Genomic DNA, 13568 nt, shown 5'->3' with positions numbered 1-13568 from the left:
GCTGTCCAGACTTCTGACCTGAGCCTGCCAAACATGCAAATCCCAGGGGACACATACTAGCCCATACTCTTAAACCTCCCAGCTAATCCTTTGGCATGCACAGTGGGTCCTTGGGTTTTAAAAATGCTTATATTGTGGGTGAAATGCAGATGGTTTATTAGAAAATATAACCTTCTCCATACAGGCACATTAAACAAACATGATTTGCAGAAACGTCAAAGATAAAAAAAGGAGAGAATATATATTTATAAATACACATATAAAATTTTATTGGGCTTCTAACTATTAACTACTAATAAAAATCAACATTTGCTAAGAGACATCACACACCATTCCCAGCCACAATGGTGAAAGAAATCAGTGTGAGAACTGCAGGCAAATACTTGTTCTTAACAGAAACAAAGGTTGAAGAAATACATATCCCAATTTTACAATGGCTTACTAAAAAGTCATTGCCCCCATGCTAATGACATCAATAAATGTAGAATATATGGGAACCAGAGGCAAAGCATAGCTCTTGCCATTAAATGATTTTACCTGAGCACCAGCTGCTGCATTCTCTATTAAGTTGTTGTTTGGATTTGCGATCCAGAAAGTGCTGACAGCCCTAAAAAATCAAAATCAAAATGATCCTAAGCAGTTACCAAACAGGAAGGGATACATTTTCATAGCACTGCACTGGACTTGAGCCACAACTCTCCTATTGACTTTAAAACTCCACACAACCTTTTAATGATACTCTTTAAGGAAAAGGAATCATCTAGTACTGTCAGATATGTTCATTTCTGGAGCCACATGCTGAACCTTCTGTAAATTATATGGGACTGTTAAGACAAAATCCATGCTCTGTTAAATGCAGTTGAAGGAAGCACAATATCTTTTTTTTAATTATTATTATTATTTTTGTTTTTTTAAGTTAAACAGCTTCGTACAATGGCTGCAAAGTGAACTTCTGGTTTGTGTTTTGGAACTTGAGGGGCAATGGCAGGAGGTATGGGATTCTTAGGAAGCTTCTACTTGGAAAACAAAACAAATGTCCATGCAAACCACAAATGGCTAGTTAAGTAGAAGATTAAGGATGTATTATTTTGATGTTTGCTCAAATAAGGATTTTTTGCTACATAAGGAGGTTGAGCAGTGGCAGAAACAGAAGCCAGATATAGTTACGAAAACTGTCATCTGTTGACTTGCTTCATTGGATAACATCTTTTGCAATAATAATGACCACATGTAAAAACACTGTAAACTTTTCTCATGACTGTACCAATTAATTTGATCATTCTAAGCAGATCTAAATTGTGGTTTATCCACAATAATCATTATGTAATCAAGAACCCACACTCCTTTGCATTAACAGATCACGAAATACATGCAAAATAAACCTGTATTAACCATACCAGCAACCCTAGCATTTCAGTGACAATAATGGTAATTAAGTGGGATTGTTTACACAAATTAGAATAATTTGTTTGGCTACTGCATCCTTTTCCAGAAAAGGTAAAATTACAAATTTCCTTGGCTAAAGTGGGTTCTTGCTTGCAAACACTAGCCTAGGTCCCTGAGTGCCTGTGTTCTAGCTCATCAGTCTCCAAAACAGAAGCTTACTTTGATCAGCTATATCGAGCTATTGTTTATTGTTGAATTACGCTCATTGTAATTTAGGCTAATCTGTGCATTCTCACTGCATCTCCTGAGGTACTCTAGATATTCATGGACTCATGTACTATTGAGCAATTTACTCTAGATGCCCCAGCCTCAATTCAGCCCTGGTGAAATAAGGCAAAAACTCCCTTTGTGGTAAGTGATGTTTTTGACAGCCTGTACCAGCGCTGAGGCAATTTGATTTTTCAGACAGATTTCATGGAGTGTTCAACATCCAACTTAAAAGCAGTTGAAAGGGGTTCAGAAACGAGCAAAGAGCTCTAATATATTTATGATTCTAAGGAAACAGAGACAGGAATAACCAGCAGCAAATATTCCTTCTTTAGGATTCATGCAGGTGTTAAAAGATACCGTCGCAAGCAAAACACAGTCAAGTAGCTAAATCATTTTAAAATGAGAAATGGTAGAAAAAGCTACAATTTTTCATTTACTATCAAACAGCCCCTTTCAAAAGTTTCACCCCAGCATTCTTTAGGACCCAGCTATAAAATATAAAGCCTGATTACAGCTTCCAGAGCACTTACATGCAGTCAGCGCTCGGCACAGGAACGTAATCTCCGTAGACTTTGCTACGGATGGCGAGGCACATTGCCTCACTGCGATCTGAAGGCAAGATTGTCCCTGGCTTTGTGAGGAGGCCCAAGTTGTGATAGAATGTATTGCGCTGCTCTGTCCCATCTTCCAGGAAGAAACAGTGCCCCAGAGTGTCATAGCCAATGGTGTCTTTGACCTGGGAAAAAGTATACAGGCCATCAACCATAATGCTAACAACAGCAGGCGCCATAACTGATGTGCTTTGCTTATCAATAAATGCCCAAAATGTTCATGGAGTGGTTTTGCCACCCCTCTGCACAGCAAGCAGTGCATAGGCAGCAGTCCTGGAGCTAACTCAGACTACACCCAGTCTGCATAACTCTGGACTGACCTTCTTATACAGTGAAGCTGCTATTAAAATTATTCAGGGAAAGACCACATGCATAATTAAAGCAAAACTGCAAAATACTGGATTTAAAGCTGTCTTCAGCTCCAAGAAATAATACTTGGTTCAGCGTCATGGAGTATATATCTGCATAAAGACAAGTGTATCTTGCATGATAAACCAACAAGTTAGGATGGTAATGAAGACATTTTCATGAGCTGCAACACTTCCCAAATAAAATAAAGTCTTTAAAATGCACCATGTGAAGTAGTCTATATTAAAGATATTTCTGTTCTTTCTCCACTCTCAGAAGGTGCATGACCGCTTCATTCGTGTAATGGACAGCTTGTGCAGAGATGGTATTTTACTGTTTCACTCTATTTAATATTAATTGACATGCAGAGGGATATTGCATTAAACCCTAATTTGACCAAGAGGACTTAGCACAAGCCTCCTTTGATGTACAGTCTTATGAAGACAAAAATTCAGAAATCCTTCTTTTAAATGTAAATACCAAATCAGGCTAGTTAAAATACTAGCAATTTGTTACTAAATCTTACTGAAACCTTAACTTTGTACTCAAATAATCCCTGTCAGCATATTTATTCACTCTTCAGGCACACAAAAATCCTGTTGACGTCAGAGCTGTGTCTGTGTAAGACTGCAAGATTAATTAATATTAACCTACATGGTTATTTCTGTATACTTGAGGGATACTTGAATGAAATCCAGATTAATATCCTGGGATTTCCCCTTAATAGGCTGCTACTGTACATAACATCTGGAGTCACAAATGGTATAGTTCCCATAGGTATATCTCTACTGGATTTCATTGTTTTCCTGGCAGTCACCCCTCAAATTTGTCATCTGCTGCTCTTGTTTCTGCCTGGATGAAGTGTGCAAGAGAGAGTTAAAAATAGCACACAACACAGCCAGGTACCCAGCTGCTAACTCATATAGCTTGGGAAATCCACTGAGACCCGGCATATAGGTACAGTGGCTTGAAATGAGTTACAAGGAGGTTAACGGAACCTAGATGCAGCGATGCTGAACATGTCCGTGCCAGCTTGGAAATACAGATAGGAAATGGACTTAAATAAAAATGCAAGTGTCCTTGCCAGCTGCTAAGAACAGCCAGACTGGCTACTTCAACCCTTTCAAAAGACAGGCAGAAGCTGCTAAGGAGGCCACAGAAGACTATTTTTGGAAAGAAACTGTAACAACAAACTGCCCGCTGTTTCAGACAGCATTTCAATTGTAGAGTTTCATCCTGCTGAATTTAGCTGAAATTTGGCTAATCTGAGCTTCAGACAGCTGCGTCAAAAACCAGCTTTGTATCCAAAACCAGGTTTTAGCTTGGATTAATACGACTAATCACAACTTTGTAATTGCATGGCAGCTCTGAATACTTAAATACATGAAACTGTATTGATCACTCAGAATCAGATACATCAGAACTCATGTAATTTAAAGATCACGTACGTTTCAATGAAAGATAAGGGCCATTTGATGCCATTACATCAAAACCCCAATAACTGATCAATTCTGGCACATCACAGCTAGGAACTACATGCTTGGAAACAAGCCCACCTGTGGCACTGTGACAGTGGCATATTACTGTATGTGACAGCATGAAACACTGTCCACAACACAGGTGACAACCCCACCGGTGTGTCCAACACTGGATGACTGAGGTAACCCTACACACTGCATTATAAATAGTTCAGCAACACAATATGAGTGACCTTTATGCACTGCAACATTAGACATGAAGGACTACAGTAGTTGGTGTACGTCTGACGTGTGCCAGGGCAGTGAGATGCATGTCACAGCCTGCTTCCCACCGCGATGGGTAACCCAAGCTGCTGCACCGCAATGCAAACCTGGCACATAGGAGCAGCAGATGGGAGAAGGGCCTTGCAGACACCACTGTTTGACCAGAACACAGCACAGCACAAACCACAGCAGTCTAGCAACCTATGTCTAAAATTACACCCTCTAAACCCTCAGGACAGGAGCGAGATAAAACCGCCTATCTGGTTTATGTTGCTTCAAGGGATGAAGTTTCATAATGTGATGCTAAATCTGGTACCCATCTACGTTATTTAACTGCCAGGCTCCGATACACATACTCTTCTCTGGAATTGCAATTTATTGTAATTTATTTTAAAGCAAGGCTTTTAATTACATTTTAATTACTCTTTATCTTAATGGCTGTATTGAAACCACATGATTCTTCCAAAGGATCACATATTTAACCTTTACAATAAAACCTGTTCATTGATTTATGGACTCAAAGCCCTCAGTGGTCACATGCTGGGGGGCTGAATCTCACTCTTGGATTCTTGATCTCACAGCTACTGCATCCCACACATCCAGATAAACCCTTGACAATCTCACTTTTGATAAAGACCAAGACCATATACCATTCTTCTCAGAACCAACATTAGCATAAGGCTTAATTTTTCATCCCTGGCAGATTCTTTTAATTACAGAGGTTTAATACCAATGGGAGGAGAGAGGGAGTTAAACTACATCCACACACACTGGGCAATTCTCCTGCCACCTAAAGGTTTTGTACACAAAAGCAGTCTCTACAGCCAGAGCAAACCATATATATAAGAAGTCAAGCAATAATTTTGAGTGATCTGGACAATACAAATGCAATTTAGGACACATGAAAACTGGGACTGGGCTGTCCATGTCCCAGTTACATAAGTCCAGCATCACATTTTTGTGAATACATCCTTTTGGAGGGACCCTTTCACACAAGGGTTCCACCTGAGCACCTCTAACTCGTGTCTTACACAGCTTCATGTCCTAGGTTGAGAAGAAGTTCTCAGGAAAAACACAGGAGGTCATGGACAGTTCAGGGAGTGTCTTCTGCCTGAGCACACATCAGGTGAATGAGGAAATGCCCAGAGACACCAAAACACTGTTCAAGGTCCTGCAGAGCACACACCAACTGGATGTGTTGGGACTGGAGCAGGAATCTCTCTTTTCCAGCTGGGACATGTATGGCTTTCTAGGGGGTTTTTTGAGTTTCTCTCCCCAACACCCTTGTGAGGATCTATGCCAGAGCCAAGTTCCTGAGGGTTTTTCTGGCACTGAAGCAGACATTTGGGTCTGTCCCTCTCGTATTTCATTCCCTTTGTCATGTGAATATCTTTGTATATATTTCACATTGCTCTGACTTGAACAATTCCTGTCTCTTTTTATCTCCTTTGCAAATTAAAGGCCCATTGTTTCAGTCAGGTCCTAAAGTCCATTGCTTTAATTTTAAATGAAAGTTTCTATAATCACAATCTGTGCAGAATAACATGGCAAAGATTTCACTATATATCATCACACCTCTAATAATATTAACTAGGCAATACTAAGAACCTGAAATTCATTTCAAAGAGCTGCGCTACCAGAGCGACAGTCCTAACCTGAACACCAGTCAAATGAAGTTGGTAAGTCGGGACATTACTTGGCGTAAAGATGGCTTGTGTCAATAATCTATTTTCTCCTTGCATCACAAATGATTCTTGCTGTTTAGCGGTACCTAAGCAAAGAAATAAACTCAGTACTAATAAAACATGTTTCCTACCAGAAGGCCATGAGTCCCATGTATGGCAACACACCTAGAGAAGCAGTGGTGGATAGCCAGGTTATCAAGGTACGTCGGGCGTTCATATCCTCCCCTCTCATCCACATCCTCAGCCAAGTGAAAATGCACAGGGTAACTGCCCAGGATTTGCTGCCCCATGTTTTTCAATTCCACTCCTGACAAGTGAACAGAGCTAAAATTCCTTAGGATCTGCTGAGACAAATGTAGATGATTACATTGTAGGCATTACAACAGAAACAGATGCAAAAAGAAAACCACCTCTTTTCTCTCTTATTAGGCAATATGCTTGCAGAGCAACACAGGGCCTGATCCCAGAAGGAGGTGCCAGCTCCATGCTCTGGCTCGGATCAGCATGCCAGAGGCTGCACACCTACGGGCCCGGGGCTGCCAAGGACCAGCTGCCAAGCAGCATATGCAGTGTTTAGCAACAGCAGTGTATGACAAGGGACTCCTGCCAGCTACAGAAAGGGGCAGTGATTACCACCAGGCTCTGTTTCCTGGCAGCTTTATCTCTGTCAAGTGAGTTCAGACCTGCCCAGCTCCCTGATTTCCACTGATAGAGAAGTAATTCTACTCAAAGCTCCTTTAATAGCAAGGCTTTGCACCTCCACCAAGAACACATGGGACAACCAAAAGGAGACAGCACAACAGGGTGATACCCAGCACTTCTCTGAGCCATGAAGGGTGGGGGAAGCTCTGCAGAAAGCACAATTTCTACAGTGACATCTCATGAACTGTGTAACTTCATACCAACCCTACTGACAGCAATGCCACTGAAGAATCCCCACTAACCCAGAGAAGGGTATGTGTTCACATACACAGTGAAGAAAACATAACAGACTCATAGCAAGGCTAGTTTTGCAAGATTCCCCTCTTCACAGACAAGTATAATTTTTCCCACAGACACAATGATAGTTTCATGCATTATATTGCTTGTTTTACAAACCAGGAAAGGAACCATCTGAAAATACCTGCAGGCATGTGCATTAATAATGACTCACTTTAATATGTCCTCCAAATGTATCGAAGGAGAAAAACTGGCATTGATTTTGTCCATAACAGGAGTCTTCCATTTCTCCTTGAATAAGTATATTTCTAGTCAGAAGGCCAACCTCTGCCCTCATATCGACGCCATCTATGACTTCTCCAATGTGAAGATAAAGTGGGCTGCCTGTGAAAATCAGAAACCTCTTCATTCAGGGCGAGCACGGCATCTTCATTACTGCCTTGTTCTAAGCAAGTGTGCACTTTGACTTTAAGCAGTCACCAAGTCCAGAGACATGCCCAGTTGCTAGTATCTGATCCCAGAGGAGATCAGCACTTCCCCTGGCTTCTACAAAAGACTGATGCCTCTGGTCAAGCTTTCAAGTCCAAATATAATATCGTGGGCTTCACCTCTTGTATGCGTTCATGTGTTTAGGGGACAAAAATCTATCTAAAAGGACAAGTAAATGTAAAATGTAAAAGACAAGACAATGTAAATATTTACCACAAATGAGTAGCTTAATAAAAATATTTCATACCATCAATTTTCACTTGATTACTTTTACATTCAGGGCAAGGAAGGAGATTAAACTCTTCAGCCTGATGCATAGAATAATCTGTACTAGCAACAACGATCCGGTCACCAGGTAACCAACTGGTAACCTCATCCACCAAGTGGAGAATTATTCCATTGGATGCTTCCACTTTAAATCCATTATGAGGCACCCCTGAAAAATGAAGCAATCAATTATTTTTTCAGTTGTACTTGACACAATCATGCAATTAGTGGAAGAGCATATCAATTTAATTTTTATGTAGGTAACTGGGTGTAATAGAAGGGATCAAGATATTAAATATGCCAGTGTAACTCTTTGTAGGCAGCTAAAACTTTACTTTGCAAGAGTGGTGTTGTTAGCTTGGTCACATCTATGCAAGCACGACTGTGGTATTATCATATGTCCCATCCCTGGAAGTGTTCAAGGACAGGTCGGATGGGACTTTGAGCAACCTGGTCTAGTGGAAGGTGTCGCTGCCCATGGCAGGGGGCTGGAACTAGATGAGCTTTAAGATCCTTTCCAACCCAAACCATTCTGTGGTTCTATGATTAGCATTGCACTGTTTGGATTCACAGCAGCCAGAAAAAGCAGAGCAAAGCAACAGAAGACAAGCAATTGTCAGGGCAGACTGAACCTTTTATCCATCCACTGAAAGCAGAAACAGTAAACCGCATCCCATCGTAAGTGAGGAATTCTCTTCGGGCTACTGCTAACCCCGTGGTTCCACTCCCGTGGTACTCCCGTTTATCCTCTGCTGTGGAAGGCTGATCCCCTCCTAGGATACCCACGAGCGCCCAGGGCTCCCTGAGGGAGACGGAAGGAGTCAGTGACATCCCGAACCCTCCACCCCCGAGGAGCTCTAGCAGAAGCGGGTCGCAGGGCACTGTGTCCCTTCCCTCCTCACCCTTCCTTCCCCCGATCCCCGCCCTCTCCGAGCCCCCGCGGCGGGAGCGGCGGCCCCGGCGCTCCGGAGCTGTCCATGGTGTTGCCGCTGGCCCGCGCCCCCCCGCCCGCCGCCCCTTACCTGTGTCGCAGTCGGGAGATGTGCGCGCTGCCCAGGCGGTCCCGCAGCAGCAGCCGCGTCTCCAGCGTGAGGCTGCGGACGGCAGAGTCCCCCACGGCGGCCGCCACCACCGTGCCGGGGGGCTGCATGGCCAGGAAGGAGCGCAGCCGCCCGCACTCGCCGTGCCGCAGGTGCGTGTCGAAGCGCGCCGCAGCAAGCACCCGCGCCGTGCCGGCGTCCAAGATGCGGAGGTTTAGCCCGCGGCTGCCCCACCGCCTCTCGGAGAAGTAGGGGCCGTAACGGAGCCCGCCGGGGTGCAGCGTTTTGTCCAGGAGGGTCCAGGAGTGAGGCCGCCGGCCGTGCAGCTCCAGGACGCCCCCGCGCCCCACGCCCAGGAACTTCTGCCCGAAGCCCTCCACGGCCGCCCCGTCGGTGGCCCGCCCGTACAATGAGATAGTCGCTCGCGAGCCGTAAGGGCAGCGCTCTGAGCCGATGTGCAGCTCCCCGCCGTCGTGGATGAGGATGTAGCGGGCTCGCAGGGTGATGGGCGGCCCGCGGGGACAGTCGGCGAACACCAGCATCCCTGCGGGTGAGGGAAGAGAGAGGGAGAGGGGCTGAGGGCGCGCACGGCCGGGGCCGGGAGGTGCCACGCACCGGCAGCCACAGCCCGGCCGCCCGCCCGGGCTCCGGCGGCCCCGCTTACCTCCGTCGCGGATGACGAGGGAATGGAAGGCAGCGGAAGTCTCCAGGCGCAGAGCCGCCCCCTGGCCCACCACGACGGCGCGGTTGGTGTCGGAGCTGGGTCGCCACGGGGCGAGGTGGGGGTCGGCCTCCGGACAGGTACCTGTAAGAGACGGGCGGCAGCGGCGGGGCGCGGCAGGGCGCGGAAAGGCGCGGAGGGGCGCGGTACCAACCTGATGCGCTGCCGTCGCTCGCTGCTCCCCGATACGTCCCGCGGCGGCGCCGAGACCGGGACCGGCTCCAGGTCCGGTTCCGGCGCAGAGGGCAGGAGGAGCCGCTGCTCCCCGGTGCTCCCCGTGTCCCGGGAGCCCCCGCAGCAGCTACCTGCCGCCCATAGCCGCGGGCATCCCCGCCGCAACACGTGCGGCGCCGCGCCGGCTCCTTCCCGCGGATTCGCACGGGGCCGGCGCAAAGGCACATTTTGCTTTTGATGTGTTTGGGGATTTTTGTCCTCTTTTCTTCTCTCCTCTTAAAGTAGCAAGATCAAAACCAACACCCCCCACTCCCCGGCTCCATACAACCCCAGACACGGCGAGGCAATCACAACAGCAGCAAGAACAGAGAGCCGGCGAGGAGATAACCCCAGCGGCAGATGGACGAGAGACAACATCGAGTTTCAAACTTGAGCTGCAAAGACCGCTTACCTATCCCCGGCAGCGCCGAGCCTCGAACTTTGTTCGCCGCCTCTCGGAAGCCCCTGACCGTGCTGCCGGGCTCCCGGGCGGAGGAGGCAGGGGCGGGCAGCGGCAGGCAGACGCAGGCACCTCCCGCTACTCCGCTCCGGCTGCCTCCCCTCCGTTTCCCTTTTTATATCCATCTCCCAACCGCTGGAGGTGCCCGCACTGTTTACAGCGGCGGAGCTGCTGGCTCCTCCCAGCCGGGGACGATCCCTCCAGCCTGGACGTATATCTGCAACCGGCGGTCCCATGCCCAGGGGAGTACTGCTGCCCGCAACCAAACGTCTTCCCCTGCTCTAAGCCCCCGGGGTCCCCACCGGATGCCCCAGGATGACGGGCGAGCCTCTGCCCAAAGGCTCTGTGCAGACCCGCAGAGCCCCGGCTATGTTCAAAGCCCGAAACAAAGCGTGTGTCTGGGGTGCCAGGTGCCCCCCAGGAAGGGCAGGGGGCTGAGGTGCCCCAGCCCCTGATCTGGTCACCGGAGCTTGGCATGCCTTGGCCCATCTTAGAAGGCATCTGGCCCTTCTGCCACCTTCCCGTGGGGGTGTTTTGCCCTGTGCTGCCTGTGTCTGACATATCTATGGAGAACACTGTAACCTGGCATTGCTAAAGTTCCCCTGACAATGGGTGAGCAGAGGGGTATCTGCTACTTCACCTCTCAACCTGCCAAATCAACCTGTAGTCAGAACCTGTGGTGAGAGAGGGGAAGCCTTGGAAGGTGCTCTGACAAGAGATGGGCTCAAAGAAACCCGTGTGATTCAACCCACATGACCTGGGACTGCATTCCTGCCTATTGCAAGTTCCTGTCTGGATTCCAGTCTCAGAAGACATGGCACTGCACACAGAAGGACCATCAGACACTGGTTTGTTTTCCATGAACCAGAATATACCATACAGCACAGCTGAGCTTCCAGGTGACACATAAAGACAGGTAAGTGCCGTTCTCCCTCCAGAGTCTACACAGAACCCTTCATCTCAGCTCCAGAGCCCCACATCCAGAGAGGATAAGGCCAGAAGTGGTCAGGTGACAATGCCAGCTACTGCTCCTGCCCAGCATCAAAGCCAAAGGGGTGCAAACCCACAGGCACCAATCTCAGAGACATTTGTGTGCCATCATCTGGCCAAACTGCTCCAATCTGTCACCCCTGAAATTTATTCTGGTGCAGGATTTCTTCTGACAGAGGGCACAAAGAGCCTATAGTCATGTTAATAAGGAGCAAGTGCTGTCAGACAAAATATGGGAACAGACTGGAAGCAGGAGGTGGGTGAGGGGCACACTCCATACAACAGCTCCAGAGAGGGGCAACGTTCACTTATGTTAAATAAGACCAATTCACCCTCTTACACCCTGTCCTGTGAGCCAGAGCATCGCTGAATGTGAAGATAAGCATCCAGCCCAGAGAAACACATCAGATAGATAACCCTCCCTCATTTCAATACTCCATAAATACAGGGAAACATCAGAGCTGCCACCTTGGCTGCCGGCTGTTCATCCATCATTTAATGCTGGCACTTCTATTCCTGTCTCAAATAGCTTTTGTCATTTTCCTTCCAAAAAAAGCGGCCTTACTCAGCATCATGCCTCATTCTTATCTGAATATGACACATATGAACGCAGGTCATGGGAAAGTGGAGCTGTTATCAAGAGGTATAGGAGGCAGAAAGTTTTATCTACCACTGGAAATTTCAGGCACGAAAAGACAAATTGGAGTATTTTGTGCAAAAGATTTCATGGACTCGCAATGTAAATAAAAGGCAACAATTAATCTGACATAGAAATAGTGGAAATAAACATAACACGGGCTTTGGTTCATACTAAGCGTTGCGCTGGCCTTGTGAAATGATCAGTGAAGCCAAAGCCGCTCCTCTTTACATCGGGCTTTCCTGAACAAGAACTCCAAATTTTTTGAGGTATGAGCACTGTTTAAACCACTTTCTGTCTTTAGCCTCAAAATCCACAGAAATACACTGGTTGGACTCTTTTCCTGAAAGAACTACGTTCAGGAGAATTATTTCAGTGCTATTTCCCATTGTATCAAGTGTTCAGGGGCCTGAGAAAGAAGACTTAAGAGTAAATGAGACTGGCCACATCATCCTGTTTTTCTGAAGATTCCTGTGTCTGTTTAAGGAAAACACAGAAACATCTATCTGTAGAGTGATGCTTGGGTGCTAGACTGTTCTCCTTACGCTCTTTTCCAGATTGCACGTTGCAAGATGATTTCTATTTCACAGCAGCACTAGTTTGAAGCATACGCTGTCTGTTTGAAGCTCACACCATCACGCTCTGCTACAGGATGCATCCACAGCACAAGAACATTCCCAAACATCCTCACACCTGCAAGTGGGAAATCCTGACTAATCCTGCCTCAAGCAAACAGCTGTTAAACACTCCCTCACAAAAATAATCAACCCAACCCCTCCTTCACGCGTTATTGTGGGTTATAAACTGAAGTTCACCGTTCTAAAAAACAAAATTGGGTCATTTTCTGAAAGGGGCTGTCAGGCATGAGGTGACCTCTCCCACCCCGTGTCTCAGTAACTGTGGTGCTTTGCTTACAAACACGACCAAACCGCTCAGTCACAAGGATCAATGACTGCCGAGGATCCGTTTTAAGGCAAAGTAGCAGAAAACAAGGCAGCTCCGGGTTTGGCTTCCAAGCACAGCCGCCCCTTCCAGGAGAAACAGCTCTCGCACATGAATGCATAGAGAGGACGGGTCCTCCTTTGTAAATGATTTTCCTGGGCACACTCCCTCGCTAAACAGTTTCCCGTTTCCTTCTTGCTACTTAGAGAAAGGAAGGAGGAGCGGAGTCAGCATCCCCTGGGCAACGCCCGTTCCCACGGAGCTAGAGGCTTCAGGGGATGACCCCGGGGCGCCCGCAGCAGGGCCACGGCCAGGGCCAGTCCCAGCTCAGACCACGCTGCCCGGACGCCCGTTCCGGAGCGCACCCCGCCTGTCCCCGGGGAAAACGGGAAACGGGGAACGCGCAGCGACGGGCGCTCCGCGGCCTCCCTGTGCGGTAACGCGGCCGCCCGGGAGGGGTCGCACTTGCACAGCCGCTGCCCGCCCCTCGAGGCCACGCCGCCTGCCGGAGCTCCTACTTCAGTTAATTAATGACTCTCATCTGGTTTTCCTTCTCCTCCCAGCCACGGATCCCACCATTCCCTACTTGTTCTTTCAAATTCCCTTCACCTTTTCTGCACACCGCAGCTGTGTTTCCACAGAGAAGCACCAGCCCGGAGAAGGGGATGCAGCACACCTGCTTCCATCTGGAGATGGAGGAGCCATGGACAACACATCCCCACTGCATCACAGCCATGCTCTGGGCACCATGATACCACAACGTGGCTTTTAGTGCCTGTATTGACCCCCACAGACTGTCTAACACAACTCCATACCAGCCCTCATCTA

General features: G+C 47.5%; 1 protein-coding gene across 1 annotated transcript in view; it reads right to left on the bottom strand.

The window, feature by feature from the left end:
* LOC130609168 (cell surface hyaluronidase-like) overlaps positions 1-10944 on the bottom strand; it is a 50051-nt gene extending 39107 nt beyond the window's left edge. Inside the window, exons 1-9 of the mRNA XM_057427868.1 lie at positions 9653-10944; positions 9442-9582; positions 8760-9321; positions 8370-8539; positions 7718-7906; positions 7196-7365; positions 6174-6383; positions 2187-2392; positions 538-607 (exon numbers count right to left, since the gene is read on the bottom strand). Of these exons, the coding sequence (XP_057283851.1) occupies positions 538-607; positions 2187-2392; positions 6174-6383; positions 7196-7365; positions 7718-7906; positions 8370-8539; positions 8760-9321; positions 9442-9582; positions 9653-9899 (1965 nt within the window). The 5' untranslated portion in view covers positions 9900-10944. The remainder of the gene's footprint in view (positions 1-537; positions 608-2186; positions 2393-6173; positions 6384-7195; positions 7366-7717; positions 7907-8369; positions 8540-8759; positions 9322-9441; positions 9583-9652) is intronic.
* Between the last annotated feature and the right edge of the window lie 2624 nt (positions 10945-13568).

The sequence above is a fragment of the Pezoporus wallicus genome, unplaced genomic scaffold, assembly GCF_028554395.1.
Source record: "Pezoporus wallicus isolate ANWC-B61680 ecotype Strahan unplaced genomic scaffold, APGP_CSIRO_Pwel_v1 contig_3952, whole genome shotgun sequence".
NCBI classification, from domain to species: Eukaryota; Metazoa; Chordata; class Aves; order Psittaciformes; family Psittacidae; genus Pezoporus; species Pezoporus wallicus.
Note: the sequence above shows the minus strand (reverse complement) of the source record. Positions and strands in the feature narration are given on the sequence as shown.